The sequence below is a fragment of the Castanea sativa genome, chromosome 11 (assembly GCF_040712315.1).
Source record: "Castanea sativa cultivar Marrone di Chiusa Pesio chromosome 11, ASM4071231v1".
Classification (NCBI taxonomy): domain Eukaryota; kingdom Viridiplantae; phylum Streptophyta; class Magnoliopsida; order Fagales; family Fagaceae; genus Castanea; species Castanea sativa.
Genome location: NC_134023.1, coordinates 40,663,073 through 40,684,163, shown reverse-complemented (window position 1 = coordinate 40,684,163; position 21,091 = coordinate 40,663,073). Strand labels below are relative to the sequence as shown.

Here is a 21,091-nt window from a genome sequence, read left to right as displayed (position 1 = left end):
GGACAGATTTGCATGACTTTAACACTTGACTTTAACAGCATATTTCTTGAAGCCTTAAACCATCCTAGATCTACCCAATTATAAGTAAAATGCATTTTGTCAAAAAATTAACCAATTACATCAAATATGTCCCTAACAATTATAATAGCATATGTAATTTATTATGGTACTATATTACACATATATATTCAGCACATTTTAATGTCTTTTAGGTTATTCTAAAAAAAATGAAAACATACCTATTAGGTTACCCCAAAAAAAAAACTTTAAGAAAAAAAAATGGAAAAAAATTTATTGCTAAAGTTTTTTTTTTTTTTTTTATACAAGATAGAAATTCTACAATAGCATAATCTAAGTGTATATGTGTGTGAAGCTCCCTCCTGAAGACTTGAACCCCGGCCCTTCCCCCACACTCCACAAACACTTATACTTCTAGAGTAACCATAGCACAAGGGTGTGCGATGGTAGTGCTGAAGTATTTAAAAGAGCTTGTAGTGGATATTTATTATAATGGTGGAATTTATTGTTGACACATGGCAAAAAAAAAATTGACCAATAATTATCTGCCACGTTATCTTTCCTACTTTATCTGTATCATTGTTTTATGAATTTTCAAAATGACACATGTCACTATTGTCTGTCATTGAGGGAATTATTGTTTCTATCACATAAATCATTTATTTATTTAATTTAATAAATTCCACCATATAAAAGAAGATGGTGTAGAAATAATCCATTTTTGTGCAAAAATTATATCACGATAAAATGATTTATCGAGGTAAATTTAATTATAACATCTTAGGTTGATTCTCTATGGATAACATATTTCATTTAAAAAATAGAGAAAAAAAATTTTTGTTTTGTTTTGGCATACAATTACAAAATAAATTCATAAAATAATGAAATATCATATTATATACCTATGGGCGCAAGTGCCCATAGGTATATAATATGACTAAAAATCCGAATGAAATCACCATCATCCATACCAAAAGTCAAGGTACAACTTTGTTAAATGAAGCTGTCTATTCTTCTTCCTCACCTGCTATATTTAATTATTTACACTAAATCTTTTTGCCACATCTGAGGCCTAACTCTAGTGCAAGCACTGCATCACTGATTTTGTTGGTCCATGGTCATAAAAATTTGAAAATAAAATAAAATCTGAACCTGAATTTATTTGTATAGAGAAGAGTTTAAATTACAAACAAATTATAACATTAGGACCAAATGTGATAAGTTCTATCAATTCTAATCTTTACAATTTGATAGCTTCAGTCCTACCTCTACAATTCAGACTTTGTGTTGGTTTAAATTATGGCTTTGATTTTCGATTCTGTGAGGTGAGTATAATGATTATGCATAACAAACTAAAAGCAATATTTGTGTTCTCAGTTCGTGGCCTGAAATGGTAAATTAAAAATAAAACTATTATAAGAACCTAATTATAGCATTTATAAAAAATAATAATAAAAAAAATAAACCCAAACATTGTTTTTTGATTTTTACATTGAGCGGCCATCGATAATCATATCTCGGCTTGAGGTTAATCTTTTGTGTCAATCCTATCTACCTGGGATCATTCACAACCTTAAAAGACCACCAAAAAAACAAAACAAAAATCAGAATCCATTTAATTTTGGCAGTAAAATTTTCAAGAAATTTTTTTGAGATACTACTTTCTATGAAAATAAACATGAAATAAAGGTGATGCGGGTGTACATATAGGTCGAACAAAACCTGACATGTGAGGGCTAGCGCCTGAAAAGCCTCCCCTACAGAGTCCTCGAGGTTCTCAAAGAAGCTCCATAAATTGTTTTTTTAATATAATGAGAAAGTGAAGAGCATAACATTTATCAACTGATTCTCGTGATGTATACAACTCTTGGTGGGTCTCGTGCATTGAAGATCTATACTTGACATATAGGCTGCTTCAATGGTAAACATGAATAACCTGCTATATCTGCAATAGTATTAAGGAAATGGACCGATTCATAAGAATTTGTAATAGTATGGTTTAATCAAACTGCAAAAATGTATTATCCAGCAAAAAAAAAAGATGTAGTGTCGTGAAGTTTATAAAAGCAAGATTGATACAAATTTGATAGCACTTCAAACAAATAGTTGTCACTCAATAAAGAATTATAAAAGAATATTGAGAGCAAACAACATTTGGCCTGGTTTGTTGTAGGTAGAAAATGTTGGGTATCATTTTGAGCCAGTGAACAATCAACACATGGGAAAGAGAAGAGACAAAAATAGTAAAACGTTAAAAGGATAGAAGAGATAAGTTTGCGCAACAGTTGAGATATAGTAAAAGATAGGAAGATGAAAGAACAAATTGTTGTGGCACTTAATAATAAAAGTTTTATTAGAAAGATGATAAAGAGACTCTTTCAAAGTGTGTGTGCCCTAATTTAAGATGCCAACCCATATTTTGGAGAATGTGGGAAGAAATTAATGTGGAAGGGTCACATTTGGGCTATAATATGTAAGGTAATAAATGGGCTTAGGCTTTTCAAAAGGTTTGGTCCAATTTTAATTTAAGTTTGAACTACAACCCATCTTTTAGGAAATAGTAAAAAAAGTAAATGTGATCTTTTGGATAACAGTAAAAAAAAAATAAAAAAATAAAACCTTAACAAAAAGAAGTTAAAAAGGCTAAATGAAATATTAGAGCGTCACATGGCAGGAATTTGTGCACTCTTATATAATGTCTCTACTTTTATATATTATTGATGATTATAGATAGATATAGAGTATAGATAACCAAAAGGAATTTAAGGTTTTAAAATATAACTCTCTCAATTTTGGCTTTTTATATATGAAGATATCACTTTTAAAGGTTTCCTTTTTATTTGTGGCCTCCATTCCTTTGTTCAAAATCTAATAAACACTTATATCACCTAAAGAAACTAATAAACGACAATAGCTATTCTATACATTAATCTTGCCATGCTAAAACCCAAGCTAGTGAGTAGTGATGGAGCAAGCATGATATTTGATGGAGACCCAAATTGGATGTTGTGCTTTTTCCACCCAACTTTTTACGACTTCTTAGTAGAGATGCTGGGAGAGAAAAGCCAAGTTCCTAAACAATTTTTCTGTTGTGTAAGCAATTATGGAGTCATTTAAGAACTTTGATCGACAGTAGTAAGAAAACCATAAATCGTTACAATCATCCATTTTAAAATCACTAACTGCAAGTCAACACTCGCGTGAGAGTGAGACCAAAAAGGCTAGGCTGCTGAGAAATTATGGACACTTTTGTGGATAAATTTTGCTAGGGACCCATACATAATAAGTATGATTGATAAAGCACCAACAAGTTGGTGTAAAAGTAGGCCCTTACATAACTCGTAATCTACTACACTATTTGAGCTGATTATGTCTAAAGTAGTTGGCAAGATGGAGAATTGCATCAGCAGCAAGACTATTGCTAAAGCATTGTTGATTATTATTTTTATTATTTTATTCCAAATGTTACATCAGGGGAGGAGAGATTAATTGCTATAGAATAAATGCGGAATTTCAATTTGCAAAGACAACAAGAATAGAACTAAAGTACTGAGCGATATCGCTAATATGTAATACCGTCATGCTTTTATGCTCTATTTGTTTTGCTGTAAAATATTTTACGGAAAAACATTTTCAGCATTTTATGGTATTATTTGTTTCATTGTAAGCTGAAATCTTAAGTTTTCAATTGATTAAAAAATCTTTTGTAAAATGTTGTAAAACGTTTAACCAAAAAAAATTGGGAAAATATTTTAGAAAAACACATGCTAACTCTCTCCCCTTTCCTATTGGATGGTTAGGTCATTGGTCTGGTCATTGAAGCCGTTGCCGCTAGTTTTGGTGGTTTGTACTTTGTGTTAGAAAAATTTTACATGTCACACCAAACACCTAAAAATATTTTACTGATATTTTATTACAGTGCAATAAACAAAGCGAAAATTATTAATAGGAGGTAAATATGTCAAAAAATTGGGGGTTAAATTATTTAATTTTGACTTTAATAACTTTTAATAGTATTTGATTCTATAAGACTCCCTGTAAAATCCTCACTTACCTTCTCTCCTATCAAATTTTTAAAAATTAAAGAATAGAAGACCTTATACTTTTACAGTATTCATCAATCATCACGAGGGAAGAGAAGGGTGGCAGCTGCCGAGGGAGGGGGATGATGGCAGGCAACTCCCCAAGGGCCCGTTTGAATTGAGAGAGAGGGAAGAGGAGTAGAGTAGAGTTGGCAATAAATTAACTTAATTTTTGGTCAACCCTACTCTACCTCCTTCCCCCTCAATCCAAACGAACCATTATTCCCAATCAATTATATTTAAAATATATAAAAGTAAATAAAAACTTCAATTCATTCCAAACTCATACATTTATCTTACCATGAGTCAGGTTGAATAAGCTGAGTTGAATTAAGTTAACCTAAATTTAAGCATTTTAAATATTATTTAACCAAATTCAAACATCAGTGAGCCCTTTTACATTAAAATGTGTTTAATTTAATTCATATAATAATCAAAGATTTTAATTTAATTCATATCATAATCAAACACTTATCCACTAATATTTTTGTTTATGTTTAAACACCTAGTATTAATAATTACAAAACAGAATTAATGACCTCTAACCAATTACAAATGACTTAACCAAATTTCGTTTAGTTACGGATTTCCCAAAATTCACCATTTTGAAATGGCTCTATTTTTTAATTCAATATTATAATTTAAAAAATATATTCGCAATATTAATTGGCCTTTGAAATATATTTTAAATTTTAAATTATTTGTCCCCTCTCAACCCCCTTCCATTGAACTTGGAGTCGCACACTAGTAAATAAATACAAAATAAAATTCATGACCACTCGTCCTTTAAAAAGCATGATTTAACCAAATTTCATTTTCGTTTGGTTTCAAGGTTTCCCAAAAGATAACATTTTAAAATGTCTCCTTTTCAAAAGCACAATTTTTTATTGAATAAAATAATATTTGCAGGATAAATTGATATTCAAATTATATTTTTATTTAAAATTATCTTCCCACTCTTGACCCTCTTCTTTTGCCATTGGAGTCACAAGCTAGTAAATAATACAAAATGAAATTCATGAGCCAAAACTACTTAACCAAATTTCGTTTGGCTACAAGGTTTCCCAAAAGTCTACCACTTTCAAATGGCTCTTTTTCTAAATCAAAATTGTTGATTAAATAAAAATTTATTTGCAAGATGAATTGACATTCAAACTATATTTGATTTATAATTATCTGAACACTCATTATATAGGGTTCAAGCTCTTTATATTTAGCTTCCATGTTATCCACCCCAAAAAAAAAAATCAAGAGGGGCAAGAGAGCTATGGCTAATAATATGAAATATCTTGATTTGATTACAATGACATGAATTATGCTTATACTTAGTCTAGTACAAGCTAAGCACACTTTGCCTATTGCTAACACCTTTTCCACTATTCCTGGTAAAATCTATCCGACCCTCGAGGCTTCAAGAATTTGCAAAGAAGAGTGCGAAACAAAATGTGAATTCCACTTTGAACCTTGGCCTGCTATATATGAAGTTTGTTATGAAAATTGTTTACTACTATAAAAAATAAAATAAAATAAAATAAACCGCACCGTTGGTTAGAACAAGCTCCTTAAAATTATCTATACCCGGTAAGAAATTAATTTGTGTGTGAATTGAAGTACATGCTTATATGTCTCTTGACTAATGTGTTGTACATGATAGTTGTGGTTTAAGGAGAGTTGAACAAGGTATGGGGATTACAGCCCACCCGCGTCTTATAGATTTCCAAAGACAACACCATAAGAACACAGCACCGCATTGGTCGTGCACAACCCCCCCCCCCCCCCCCCCTGTGGGCACTCCCATACGTTCTATCACCCTCGTACAAAGCAACTCTCTCTCAAAATCAAATCTCCATAACCATTTTCCTAATAAAGCTTGGTTAAATAGTCTCAAATTCCCAATGGCCAAGCCCCCGCTCTAAAGAGGTGCACAAATCTTAGTCCATTTTACCAAAATGGAACTGGGACTCCTCACCTAAACTACTCCATAAAAACTCTCTTTGTAACTTTTCAATACAATTAGCCACATCAACTGAAATAGGAAAATTAAATATAAAGTAAGTTGGCAAGTTTGAGAGAGTATTTCTAATTAATGTAACTCTACCTCAGATAAATAAAGCCCGCTTACATCTCGCTAATGTTCTCTCCATCTTTCAAGAATTGGATTCTAGATCATCTTCTATTTGAATTTACCACCAAAGGAAGACCTACGTGTTTCATTGGTAATGTCACGGGTTTACAACCAACATAATCCACCAACTCCTCCAAATTAGGAACATCCCCAACTAGGACAAGCTCTGACTTACTCAAGTTCACCTTCAATCCAAAAACAGCCTTGAACCACATAAACATAGGATAACGTGTATAATCTGATCAAGGTTGGCTTCACAGAAAATCAACGAATCAGTAAAAAAGATGAGATACCATCAACATATTGTTCGCAGAGGTACCCACTGTGAATCCTGATATAAATCCACCACTAACTGCTTTATCTATCATTATGCTTAAGGCATTCATAACAATTACAAAGGGCATTGACGATAACGGATCCCCTTGAGCTCTCAAAGAAACCACACAAGCTATTATTAATCAAAATAGAGAAACCAACTGTGGAAATACAATACAAGATCCACCTCCTTCATTTTTCCGATAATCCACATATCACAAACAAATAAATAAGAAAATCCCAATTAACATGATCATATGCTTTCTTCACATCCAATTTTCCCAACATGCCTTGAGTTACTGTCTTCAATCTACTGTCTAGTCTAGACACTTATTGACAATGAGGACAAAGTCTAAAATCTATATTCACTTTACAAAAGCATTTTAAGACTAAGATTATTTCGTGTAACACCACCTGCAATCTATTAGTTAAGACTTTGGAAATAATTTGTGAACCCCAGCCACTAGACTTTATAGGCCGAAAATCCTTCACATCCACAACATCTAATTTTAGGAATACGAGCGATGAAAGTTGCATTAAGACTTTCTCAAATTTTTATGCAATGAAGGTTGCATTAAGGCTTTTCTCAAAATTTTATGCAATGAAGGTTGCATAAAAATTATGAAATACCACCATTAAATCAGTTTTGAGCATACTCGAACAGGTCTAAGAGAAAGCTAGAGGACCATCCAACTCCGGTGCCTTATTTCCATAAAAACCTGTTATCACCCCAAGAACTTCTTCATTGTCAAACAGTTTGTCCAACCATTCTGCATTCTTGTCTGCTATCAGATAATACTCTAGTCCGTCCAACAAGGCTTCAAGCACCATCCTCAACGTATAGACGCTCATATAACTGGAAAATACAATAAATGATGGCCAAATCTGTAGTCAACTCCCCATCTACCAAAAGCTTGGTAATGGAATTATTCCTTCTATATAAATTAGCTATTTGATGAAAGAATTCTGTGTTTCTGTCCCACTTAACAATAAAACCCTAAACTTTTGTCTCCAACTAATCTGCAAAAGGGCGGTCTTTTTTAGCTCTACTTGGATCCAATCATTCTCTAAAACCTCAATAACTATTAGTTTTTTTTACTTTCCTCTAGGGCGTTTAGCTCATTGAGATCATTTAACAACTTATTATTTATGGTCTCCACATTTCCAAACTCTTCATTGTTCCATTTCGTCAAATATCCATTCTCAATGCCAATATTGTTAAAAATGACTTTTAGTTTCAAGTAAAAGAACTAAATAGAGAGACCACATTTCGCAACCATCAAAGATTATTTTTGTGAGCAAAATGATAATTTCACATTTTTTTGAAAGTCCTAAAAGTGGATCGAGGTTAAAATCCACATTACAATAGGTCGACATGGAATTTAAGTGCATAATTGTCTCTTTCTGAGTTTAAAATGAGACTTTAACCAATATAATACGAAGGCATAATTTCATTGGTAAAAAAAGCTGTACAATAGACATAAATGTATGAGATTTAAGATTTTGTTCATTTTAATTGGTTCTCGAATGATCAATGGAAAATCAACTAAAGACTCAATTCTCATGAGTTTAAATAACAAATATAATTGGTCACACAAGCATTAGATAATCTTACAAGATAATTTGGAAGGTTTGATTACACTTTTGGTCCTCAACCTTTGCCTCATCTTTCAAAAATGGTCTATATCCTTTCAAACATTTCATTTTAGTCCTTAACCTTTTATTCGTGTGTCAAATAGGTCACTGTTGTCAACTGGTTGATGAAAAAAAATCCAAGGAGGAAAAATGGAAACGTTAAAATAATGCAATGATGTTGACGTGGAGACCAGGTGGAAATTGTGTTCAGTGCATTGGGTAAATGAGAATGAACAACACAAATAAAGGACTAGAATCTTATAAAAGGACAGTGCAAGAACATATGTACCAGTCAAGCAGGGAAAGTTTTTAACAATCCCTCTAGCACCAAAATATTATATGAAAAAGCTTAAACCATCAAATCACCGCTAGTCAAACCAGAAAATTTGTAATGAACAATAATCTTTTTTTTTCTTTTTTTTTTTGCTGAATGAGACAATGATCAGTTGCATATCCAAAATTTTGAAGCTTCATACCAAGCAAGTAGGTAAATCAAAACAGAATACTGACACCATACTTCATAATTTCATACATATAGTTGCAAATTAGCTTATAGCAAATATCACAAGATATAATACCCTAAAAATAAAAAAAGCAATTTTATTTACTTCTGTACAAGAGCATGTACCTGAAGTCCTCTTCAAGCTCTTCACTATATAATTTAGGCCTTGCAAGAACAAACCAGTAACATTACCTACTCCAGCTGGGCACTTAATGCTGCATCCCCATCATCATCATCTAATTCTTGTTCCACACCTTTGACCTGTAGATACAGGGGATTTCCATTAGGAAACAACTGAAATGGAAAGTAGATATAAATCACACCTGCTAGTTCAACCAAAATATGTTTAGTCCATGGCCATAACTTTTTTTTTAAATTTAATTTACCAAGTAAAAACATAAGCTATGAAAATTGATAAAGCAAACAGCACCAAGAAAACTGAAATGTAATTTGAAACTAAAGGATTAACGATGGTAGCTTTAGTACCAAGCCGGTAAGAGCACAAGAGGACACACAGTGTTAGGAGCTTTACAAGTTGCTGATGATGGCATGAGAAATTGGAGTGCTTGGACAACATCAGGCCAGTCACTTGGCTCAATGTTTTCTCAAGACACCAATGGCTCTTCATGCCTATCTAGTGAAGCTCCTAATTGCTCTTTGAGGGGGACAAGCCCGGTCTCCCTGCTGGATTCAAAATTATAAGCATAATGAGAGGCAGCATGTGAAGACACCTTGCTCCACATGATGCCCCAAGGCCATGGCAGAGGTGGGCCATGGTGGGCAAAGATGGGTTCGATGATGTTGGGCAACAAAAGGTGGTGCTAACCCTATGTGATAATGCATAGAATTGGTGGCTGGCTGATGGTTGCTTTGTGTGTGGGCTTGGTGACTTGAGTGCAAGGTAGTGCTGGGCTACTATGATGATGTTATGCTATGCAAGGCACAGGGCTAGTTGGTGCTGGCAGAATGCATGGACTTGTATGAGTGGGCTGATCACAGTTACTTAATGTGCTGCATATAGGCATGCTGTGTGGGCTGTGATGCTAATGAGAAGGGCTTGAGCAAAAGCCAAGCTTCTAAAACGTGATGGAACAATTATGTGTGGGCTGCTGGAGCATGGACAGAAGCCCCATGATGATGTGCTGAGACATGGGCTGGTATGTGCAGAGTGTGCAATCACCGGTAGTTATCAAGCAGTTCCTAACTTGTTGGATGTTCAAACCTGCTGTGTAGGGGCTAGAAACGTGGAAAGCAGGCCAAGACAGAATCAGTTGAAGGTGTCCTAAATCAGACTACATGTGGCAGCAAGTCCTGAACATGGGGCAGTTACTTGACAGTAATTGCCGTGACAGTTATTTCTGTGCATTTATCCTAGGTTGTTGGGGCTGTCAACAGCAGAGTGTGTATTTTGCCTTAGAGAATTTCGTGTGTATTCTCCTGGCTTCCTTTGTACTTGATATTGAGTAATAAAAGTTGGGGTTGGTGCCCTGTAAATACTGTGTGTGCTGTGTGTGTGTGTGTATGAATTCCCTTGATAATTCTGTTCTAAGTGTTCCTGCAGTGTGTGCGTGTGTGTAGTGTATTGGCTGAGACTAAGTGAGGGGCTTAGTGCCATCACAGACAGAAAATTTAAAAGAAAAATTGACCTTGTGACACACAGCGAGGTCTTGACACATCAAATTAGAATCGCAGTAACACCTCTTTGAAACTATGAAAATTAAAAATGTGTTTTTTCTCTGAAAGGCTTCCAATAGTAGAAATAGATATTCTGATCTGGGCTAGAACATATCATACATGTAGTGACCAACGTTGTTTTACCTTTATATCAGGAATCTGTGCATCCACTAACTTCAGTTTAAAATAATAAAATATGAGGGGCTAAGCAAATGTCAATTTCTCCCAAACGACTCATCTAGATAAAAGTACACAAACTGATACTACATCATAGTTTCTATGAGCAGACCATAATTGTAATACATATAACAAAATAAATCTTTTTCTTCACTATTAATGCTATAAACTTTTCTTCAATAATTAAGAGGTATATTATTCAAAGAAGAACAAATACATAGGATGATTATCATACACCCTCTCATCCATTTAGACTTGAAAGTTCACAAGAGTGAGTGTGGAAACTAAGAACAAATCACAATGCAATTTTCTAAAGCAAATAGCTATAAAAAGATGCTTTTAAGCGGATTTCCACTCAACCCTGTATTGTTAAAGGTGTGGTTATTCCACTTGCGGCAAATTGTCCACATAACACAGAGGGACTGCCCCCCAAACCTAACATTTCCTTCAATGACCAAATCTCCCTCCCCATGAAGCAGACACATCTATCACATTTCAGAGGCATCATTCAATGCACTCCAAACAAAGTTAAGATTAACGACCACAATTAATTAGCCACATTGCAACATAAAGAAGATGATCTACTAACTCACCACAATTCTTAGACATACAGCATCTATCCACAATAATTTCTCCACTTTCCTCGGATTATGAATTGTCAATATTTCACCCAAAGTAGCAATCCATCCCAAAACGCTATTTTTCTTGGTACCTTTACGCCCAAAATATTCTTCCACATAAATCTAAAATATTCTTCCACATAAATCTAATTGTTAACGTCCCACAGGACCTCATAAAATACCATAACTCAAGTTACTATTCTTAGATTGCCTCCAACCCTTTCTATCCTCTACCCTTGAAGGAAGATTAGAAAATAGTAGCTCCATGAAAATGTCAACAGACTCAAGCTCCCAACGTACAACGATTGGGACAATGTGACATTCCAATGTAGGACTCCTCCAAGAGATAACTATGAGTTAACCAAACACTCCTTATCCACCAATAATATGAATAACCTCAGAAATCTATCCCTCATGTAACTTCACCACACAAAAATGTACTACCAGAATTGCACCTCACTTCCATCCCCTATCTTAATTCTTAAAACAATAATACTAGAGAAAGAATCTCTCACACACCCTTTATACTCTTCCACACTCACAAAACAGGATCCTCTCACCTCTTCTGATGTCCACGCACACAAAGCCTCACCATATTCAACAGCAATAAGCCACGTCCAAAGATGTCTTATCCCAATCCAAAAATCCATAACATTTACCCAATTAATGTGTGATTAACTAAATGATATTTAAATTTGTTCCCATCACCTACCCATTGGAAATCCCTTTGTGGTTTCCCAACTTCTTTGCCACCACGCTAGGCATGATAAACAAACACGAAATAGGTAGGGATACTAGACAGATTGCTTATCAATATAACTTGACAAATAATTTTTTTTTCCCAGCTTTTAAATAATTCTCCACATTCTCACCTTACATCAGAACAAATTTTCCAAATCAGATACAACTTCAACCGCTCGTATAGCCACCAACTCAATTTTCCTCAAATTCACCCACAAACCAGAATCAGCATTGAAACAATGCAAACCAAAACAAGTTGAATAGCTTGTAAATGTTCGATCTCTGTCCCCACAAAATAAAATGGTATCATCAATGGATAATAATGAGATATCTCTAAAAAGTCATTGATTTGGTAATCATCTAAGGATTTTAATGATGAGAAAAGGAAAAGCGATAGTGATAATAATCCCATTCCACCAAACCTTGAGAACCAAAAAAACACCCAAACTACAATTAACTTACACTGAGAATCTGAAAGTAGAAAACAAAGCAGAATACATTTCATCCATTTCCCGAAAAGTTGTAACCTCTCAACATGGCAACATTTAATTGAACACTCCCAATTAACACAGTGAGAGAATGAATGCTATGGTTTAGAAGACAGTGAGAAAATGGTCTTGGATTTAAATCTCGTGCTACTAAAAACTTTATATGATTGCATAGCTGCCAATGAATATTTCTCATTTTCTAATATGCTTGAATTTCTAGATCTTCATTTTCTTGAGATTTTTTATGTATCCCTTGTATTCTTCCTTGTACATAATTAGCTTCCCTTCATGCTCTTTTAAATGAGATTTTTTTTTCTTAACAAAAGTTCCATAAAATTGAATCTTTCGTGTGGCTCCCTTTTCAATTCAACATCTCCAGACACCAAAATTAGTGCCAATTTGAATTTCAGATTTTGAATTTCCAACAATGTAATTTTATTCTGATTGAGGGTTATGTGGGATTGTGTTGTTTTATGAATTGTTTTTCTTATTGATTTACTCCTAAAAGCCAATTTAAAAGGACTCTAATGAATAGAAGACAAATTATTGAAAAGCAAAAACACTTTCAAGAGATCCTACACCAAAACCATTTCTCGATTATTGGGACAGTTCCTAGGTTTCTTGCTTGGTGCTAATTTCAAGTAAACCTTAAGTGATGATTCCTAGGGCCTATCTTTATTTTTTATTTAATTGTTTTTCCTACATTCTTATTCTATCTCCTTTTTGTATTCCATTTTTTATTATATCCAGCATCAACTTGGTATCCAAGCAAACCAGAATCTACTTTCCAACAAAAATCACCAACAACCCAAAATCTATTTAGACCCATTACCTGCCAAACTCACTGAAATCTCAAACCTCCACAATAGCCAAACAAAGCCCAGCCACCCCAAAGTCCCTTCCCTCACCAATTCTGAAACCCCCAACTATGCCCCATCCCATAGCAAAACCAAAAAAATAAGTACACTTTTGACCCTTGATGTTTGGGGTTATTTTCACTATGGCCCTTAAAATTTGCTTATGTTTTCAAAAGGACCATGTCATACATCTTTGTTAGTAATCCCCATGTTAAGTGCCAGATGGACCTTAAAATGTCACCCATTTAATCCCAATTGTCACAAAATGACACATCACCCGTCTCTATTGGCCAAAAAAAAGAAGAAAAAGATGGAACCAAAGCAAAAATGATGTATGCTTAGGTATAAGTGAGAGTAGTCTCAGACTAATCCCAAAAACAGCACCTTATGTGACAATCCTTCAACAAAGCAACAAAAGTATGGGATAGAAATCAACTGAGGACAAAACTTAATGATCGAGCATAGGCATTTCTTTGTTTTATTTTCTAATGCATTTTATTGTTTCACAAGGAATGTATAAAAAATCTTAGAAGAAAATAAGCACAAGGAAACAAAACCCACCTCCATTATGTCACCATGTTGAAGACTCAGTCAATAAGTAGTACAGCTTTTTTTTGGTTTCTCTCTTTTTTTATGCCTAGATTTTTGGTTTAACGCTTTGTTGTCGACTGGTTTGGAAGGGGTAGATGACCCAAGTTTTAGTTTGAGCTTTCAGTGTTTTTTATTTGTATGCAATAGTATTCAGCATGCATGCACGTGCAGCTTTGCACAAACAATATTATGGATTATGCAACTCTCTCCCTGGACAAAGAAAAACCACATCTATTTCCATCTATGGCTAAAGAAGAATGCAAAGGTGTTTGACATCAATAACAGGTGTATAAGCTCTATGGAGAAAGAAAAAACACTTATCTATTACCATCTATGGCCACAGAAGGATCCGAGGCATCAAACAACAATGACATATGACATATGTATAAACTTAATTCCAAAAAAATATTTATCACCCGTTACCTCAGGAACATAATGCATCAGCATATTTTCAATGCCAGATTTGAGTGTGACAGAAGAGCTAGGGCAGCCACTACAAGCTCCTTGCATTCTCAATTTAACTATTCCAGTTTCTCTGAAGAAATCAAAACCATGAGCTTCAATTGATATTATTGGGTAAGACCACATAAAAACATATATAAATAATATCCAAATAAAGGAGGAAAACCTACAGATCAAATCCACAATATTCAATGTCCCCACCATCATCTTGCACTGCTGGTCGGATACGAGTCTCCAGGAGTTCTTTGATCATTGCTACAGTTTCAGAATCATCCTGTTTCAACGAGCAAAAAAACTCACATCCAATGGATTCATGTATAATCAAACTAATTGAGTACATTTTTTTTTATATATAGAATCAAACCAATTGAGTACAATCAATAAAAATAACAATAATTTCCTTCAAAATACAAATTTCCAACAGGGAAGTCCCGGGTTCTCTCTAGACCTGTGTTATTCATTCTATTTTCCAGCAACAGATTTGTTTTAAATTATTTGAAAATATCACTGAGGTGGCATTAGAATTAGACACCATGTTATCCTCCTAACCTTGCTTCACCTTAGCTGCATACAGCTCCTCTAAAAAAAGAATCCATTGACTAACTCCCAATCCTTAATAGCTCCTATAAAGAAGGGTTCAATTGAATATAACACCACATGTGATCTCCATATTGTCCACCACTGTTGCCTCTGTTTCTTGCAATTTGGAATAGCTCCAGGTATCTGTTCTTGAAACTCTCTTCCCCACAACAACAATCATACAAAAGCAATTTCTAGTACCATGTCCCACCTCAAAACAGATAAGATTCTCAAATTTAACGCAGCCTTGGTGAGATGGCATATAAATTTCCATAAGCTAACACTATATGGACCCCTTTCACTTTCTGTACACCATCCACCCCAAGAGGTCACATCTGTAATCTCTATCACTCTGGCATAAAGCATCCTCTCAGCCACAAAAGGCCACAACCATTTGCCTAGAAGGGCTTCATTGAAAATCAATAACTTTCTGACCCCTAAGCCTACAAGTTGAATGGGTAGGCAAATAGAATTCCAATTAACAAGTTGAAATTTAAATTCACTCCCCTTTCCACCACATAGGAAATCCCTCTGAATTTTTTTTCATTCTATTTGCTACCCCAATAGGAGGCGGAAACAGAGGTATATAAAAAGTGGCACATAAAATATATATATATATATATATATATATATATATATATATGTATATAACAGACAGCAAGAAGACCACAAAGAAATTCAACGGTCTGTACCATTCATTTAGCAAGCAAATGTGACTACTAATTAAAATGATGGGGAAAAATATCATATCTATCCTTCTGCTTTTGAAGCCCTCTTAGACCTACTCTAATCTTTTCTATTTTCCTTTTTTCAAAAGCATAGGATTCCTTCAGGAGTAGTAGGAAGAATGGGAAACGGCAAAAAAGAAAAGTTTTTTTTTTTTTGATTGGTAATTTACACAAACACCTACCTATAAAAATTTTAAAAAATAAAGTTACACATGCACCCCCTGATTCTTAAACCCACTACAAAAAAGAAAGAATTTGAGCGATTATAGCACTGGGCATAAATTTATGCACTTTATTACCAACCAAATCAATAAAAAAAAATTTAATAGGTAACGTAAAATATTATTAAAAATCATAGCCAACCCGAGCACATTGGGAATGTATTTTAGGAGCAAAAATCAAGAACCAAAATTACAATGATCAAGCAAAACAAAAAGGGAAAAACATGAAAAATGAGACAAAATCAAACTCCATTCAAGGAGAGTATGCAAGAAAAAAGACTAACCAACTAAATAAATTAATAAGAGCTATGTAGTACCAATCTAAGGGACAGACTTATCCTTGTTGCAGTGCATTTCTTTGACCTTCAATCAGTGCCAAAATAAGCTCTAAGACTGTAACTGATTTATGGGATAGTAAAACAAGAATTGGGGCTTACATTGCAGCATTAGCTGTATGCATTAGGTTTGATTGAAATTAGCCTTTCACATATCAGTTGTTAGTTAACAACAGATGCCATCTTTCAGAATACAGGATAAACTCACGGGTGGGAAGATTAAAGCAGGCTCATTGCTCTTTAAGTATACTATATTCTGAAATGATTCTAAATAAAATGAAGAATAAACAAAAACTTGAAAAGGCCATTAGATCTTAATCTTGTAATAAAGTGCTCCTTTTTGTTGACATTTTGTTTTCACTTATCAAAAAAATGTTTAGAAAAAAAGCAAGTCTTAGAACATCAGACCTTCATGAAATAAGTGCCTCAAACCTTAGGGCATAAAATCAAGTCCCCCCACAATCTTTTAACTATTCTTGCCTTAGCACAAATCTTTAATCCTAGTATATGAAGCATGTGTTAGGACCAAGATAAATTGGAGAGCTTACTTCCCATGCTCGTGTGCACATGGGGGGGGGAGGAACATTTAACATTGCATTTTTTATTTGCAATTGTTATGGAAGCTTTAAGCCAGTTATTAGATGGGGCTGTTCTCGCTGGTCACATCTCGAGAATCACTGTTGGTCCCAGATCTCATGCCCCCTTAATGGTGTCTCACTCTTTTTTGCGGATGATGCTTTAATTTTCTGTGATGCTTTACCTAGTCAGATTGGTGAATTGAGAGAGATCTTATCTTCGTTTGAGGCTGTGTCAGGTTCGCATATTAATCTGGCTAAATCCGAAGCAAGTTGGAAGCGTTTGTATCTATCAAAAGGTGGTAAGGTTACTTTACTTAAGAGAACTCTCTCAACCTTGCCTACTTATTACCTATCTCTCTTTCCTATCCCGATGGATATTGCAAATCGCATGGAGAAGCTCCAGTGGGAGTTTTTATGGGGTGATGAATCCCCTAGATTCAATATGGTCAATTGGGCTCAGGTGTGTAGCCCTTTGCAGTCTGGTGGGTTGGGTGTGCGGAATTTAAGAAAATTCAACCAAGCTTTGCTAAGTAAATGGCTATGGAGGTACGGTATGGAGACAAGCCACCTTTGGCGGCAGGTTATCGAGATCAAGTATGGAAATATTTGGGGTGGGTGGTGTACAAAAGAAGTAACAGCTACTTATGGTGTTAGTCTTTGGAGAACTATGAGACAAGGCTGGCCAGCTTTCTTTAAATCCATCGTCTTCAAAGTTGATAATGGTAATAGAATTAAACTCTGGCATCAGTTGTGGTATGGGAGTTGTACTCTTCAGGAGGCATTTCCAGAACTCTACAGCTTTAGTTGTAACAAGGATTCTTATCTTGTTGATGTCATGTCTTTTCCTAATCAAAGGTTTCATTGGGATCTTCACTTCTATAGAGAGCCCCAAGATTGGGAGATGGAACAATTTGATATTTTTTGGAATCTTACACACTCTATGACCTTCTGGTGAAGGGCATGACAAACTTTGATGGAAGTCGACAAAGAATAAAGGCTTTAAGGTTAGTGAATTCTACTTATCCCTCTTCCTAACCCCTAACAATCTTTTTCCTTGGAAACCTATGTGGCGCTCAAAGATCCCTCCTAAAGTTGCTTTCTTTTCTTGGACTACCACTTAGGCAAGATTTTGACCCTTGATAGATTATGGAATAAGTGTGTCCCTGTCATGGATTGGTGTTATATGTGTAAAAGAAGCAGGGAATCGGTAAACCATCTTTTGGTTTGATATGGGTTATGCCTCAAAGTGTTGCAAATTTATTTACATCTTGGCAGGGCCCGTTCAGTAGACAGCGCAATATAGACTTGTGGAGGGTTGTCCCACATTGTGTGTTATGGTGCCTTTGGCAGGAGAGGAACACTAGATGCTTTGAGGGAACGAAACAGTCAATTCTTGAGATTAAATCTCTCCCCCTCCACTATTTGTTTGCTTGGTGTTCTGTTTTTTCTTCTTTTTCTTGTTCTAATCTTTTTGTTATGCTTGATCATTGTAATTTTCGATCTTGATGTAATCCTTTCTATGTACACTCCCGGTCTACCTAGGGCTTTTGATTAATGATATTTCGTTATTTATCAAAAAAAATTATTATTAAACCAAATTCTAATATAATTACATGCGAACTTATATAGCTCAAATGGAATTTAAGATTAAAGTTAATGGTATGCGAGCAAAGTATCAATCTACACGTTTTCTTAAATCTACCCTCAAAATTAAAAGTTATACCTCATGAATAGCAGTGTCCATGGCTGCGGCAGTTTGCGAGTCTAGAAACAGTGGTTGCCCAGAAGAATAAAAATCCATGATTGCTGCAAAGATTTCAGGCTTTAGAAAATCCCAAGAAGCATCTTCTGACTTCGTCACAGTAACAAAATCAGAACCAAAGAAAACCCGAGTAATTCCTGTATTAAAAGGAAACACAGATAGTGTTACAAATTGCTAGCCCACTCAAATAAACACCATTATAAACAACAAAACAGCCATTTTTCATAAGCAAGTGACCCTATCCAATTTTCAGTCCAAAATTTTGAAACATTCTGCTGTTTTTACCACTTCAGCTATATTTCAGAATTTAAATAATAAAAAATAAAAATAAAACCCTAGATAACAATGTTTTCATCCTTTTTGGAAAATCATTATATTTCTGCACAATGACAATGCCATTTGATCACAATTTTACTACTGAAAATTTATTCGCGCAATACCGGCCAATTCTATGAATCATGTCATAATAAGACGATTAAGCTTTGCTTCGACCACTCCTATCTTTCATCCCAACAAAACAAGTTTACACCATCCTTCCTTTCACCATTATGCTCAATTGTTTTCGCATACTAAAAAAACGGAACAATACCATATGCAATCAAACAAACACGAAAAACAACAACTCACCATCAATTCCGAAAATGGCCTTAGCGAGGGGAGAAGTCATGGCGGCACGGGCATGGGGGAAATCGGAGCTGCCAACATCCATAACAGGCTTCCCCGGATAGAACATCAGAGACGATGGATTCGGCGTCGACTGCGTTTGTATAAACATGTTCCTCCTCTGCCCTAATCAAAATTGAAAACCAAAAAAAAAAAAAAAATCAGAATAATTTATATTTATATCTTATGAGAGAGAGAGAGATTGAATTGAATTTTTTGAGGGGACCTGAGAATGGGCCGGCCCATTTTGTTGGAGAGTGCGAAGAAGGAATGGGAGAAGATCTGAGTAGCGTTGTTGTTGAATTGGGGGAAGGATGATGATGATACGACGCCGTGGAAGAAGAGGCGTGAATGAGGCGGCGGGGAATGGTGGTTGTTGTTGTTGAAGGTGAGATGATATTATTATTATTATTATGTTGAGTGAATTGTTTTGAATTGGAAACGGCTCGCCTTATCAATCTTCCTAATCCTTTCATCTCTCTTCTCATTCTCTTTCTCTTTCTCTTTCTGCGAATCGCAAACTGACTCTCCCTTTTTCTCTCTCGGTTGGTTGAGCTAACGAGTTTTTCCAACGAACTTTGCTTTCTATTTTTTATGTTTCGGCTTTGTGTGTGTATGTGTGTGTGTATTGCCTATTCGGGGACCCTTTTCATCCGTTCAAATGATGGGTTGGGTTATCAGATTCGATCCGACCCACCTATGTATAGATTATAGGGTTCGTTTAATGGCCCCCTGAAGACATTTTTTAATTTTATTATTTTAGAAAAAACAGAGTTCCGTCTATAACATTTTTATAACACTTTCACAACAAACTATAGGTAATAAGTTATTATTAGTTCTAAGTTAAAACCTACTACTTAAATTACTTTTTTACCCATTAATAACAACCTACCATTTATAATTTATTATGAAAATATTGTACACATAATATTTCTCTTTTAGGAAAGTCTTAATATTTGGCAATATAAAAATGTCAAATAAAATATTGTTTTTTTCTTTTTCCATAAAAAGTTTCTAAAAATAATTCATAAACCAGTTGGGTTTTAGATTGACCCCAGTTAATTAATCAAATTACAGGTAATTTGATTAATTAGTCAAATTACATGCAGATTAGTGAAATCTAATTAAGCCACAATCAAATCATCAAACTAAATTAAGTGTAATGAAAAATAAGTTTGATACGGTGATTTGATCACAATGGGAAAAACTCTCGCAAGCAAAATCTCATCGAGTGAATTTCAAGTTACCACTCTTAAAGAATCCACTAACAAGAAAAAGCAGTACACGCACAATGAATCTTACCCTATATATCTATTCCAAACTACCTACCTACAGTAAAGCCTACTGAGCTTTACTAGTCTCCACTCTAATACCCAATTGGATTTAATCTTGTAGAAGACTTTTCCTTTGCACAAATCTCCATATCCATGACAGACTTCACAACAACTTTGTTTACTATTATATATTTGCAAAGTTTTTCGATCCATGCTTAGATGAATTGGAAGTAGCTTGGCACAAAACCCTAGGCACACAAATCTCACAACAACCTCTATCACGCGTGTAATTCTCTATCTCTTTGATGACGACTATAAAACATGTCTTTTACATATTCTGGAACCCTAGTGCACAAATTCCTAAAAAGCCAAGACATCAAGAGCAGAAAATATAACTTGTCATTTAGTTTCCTGAGACTCGATAGATCGATAGGTATCGAGACACGTATCGAGACCTATAGATGTAGTTTTTCTTAAGTCGTTTTTTGAGTTGTTTTGTGCCTTTAGTCATACCACTTGTGAAGAAATTGTCTGTCTTAATAAGGTCTTCTTAAATACAATAAAAACTAAGACTTAAACATACATAAAGTGCATTTTATTAAAGGATATGTCAATTACATAAAAACATGACCATTATAAAACTAGTGTTCTTAGGATATCCATT

The 21,091-nt window shown here is 34.6% G+C and overlaps 1 protein-coding gene across 5 annotated transcripts; it reads right to left on the bottom strand.

The window, feature by feature from the left end:
* Positions 1 to 1,418: 1,418 nt before the first annotated feature.
* LOC142617464 (nifU-like protein 4, mitochondrial) lies at positions 1,419 to 19,763 on the bottom strand. Of its 5 annotated transcripts, none has more exons than XM_075790344.1 (8): positions 19,380 to 19,761; positions 19,118 to 19,279; positions 18,452 to 18,627; positions 14,458 to 14,561; positions 14,249 to 14,360; positions 8,804 to 8,938; positions 1,723 to 1,963; positions 1,419 to 1,590 (listed from the first exon to the last, which is right to left on the bottom strand). In XM_075790344.1, exons 1-6 carry the CDS (start codon positions 19,639 to 19,641, stop codon positions 8,870 to 8,872), a joined length of 885 nt encoding a protein of 294 aa, XP_075646459.1. In that variant the 5' UTR covers positions 19,642 to 19,761; the 3' UTR covers positions 1,419 to 1,590; positions 1,723 to 1,963; positions 8,804 to 8,869. The 5 variants fall into 5 exon arrangements, with proteins under 5 accessions (XP_075646459.1, XP_075646458.1, XP_075646457.1 ...); XM_075790343.1 differs by having other exon boundaries at positions 1,741 to 1,963; XM_075790342.1 differs by having other exon boundaries at positions 1,419 to 1,963.
* Positions 19,764 to 21,091: the final 1,328 nt, after the last annotated feature.

Excerpts from the sequence above, each read along its gene's own strand:
- LOC142617464 (XM_075790341.1), bottom strand. The coding sequence starts at position 19,641 with ATGAGAAGAGAGATGAAAGGATTAGGAAGATTGATAAGGCGAGCCGTT. Across the intron at positions 19,280-19,379 it reads ATGGGCCGGCCCATTCTCAG|GGCAGAGGAGGAACATGTTT; the intron begins GTCCCCTCAAAA and ends AATTTTGATTAG. Across the intron at positions 18,628-19,117 it reads GGCCATTTTCGGAATTGATG|GAATTACTCGGGTTTTCTTT; the intron begins GTGAGTTGTTGT and ends CTTTTAATACAG.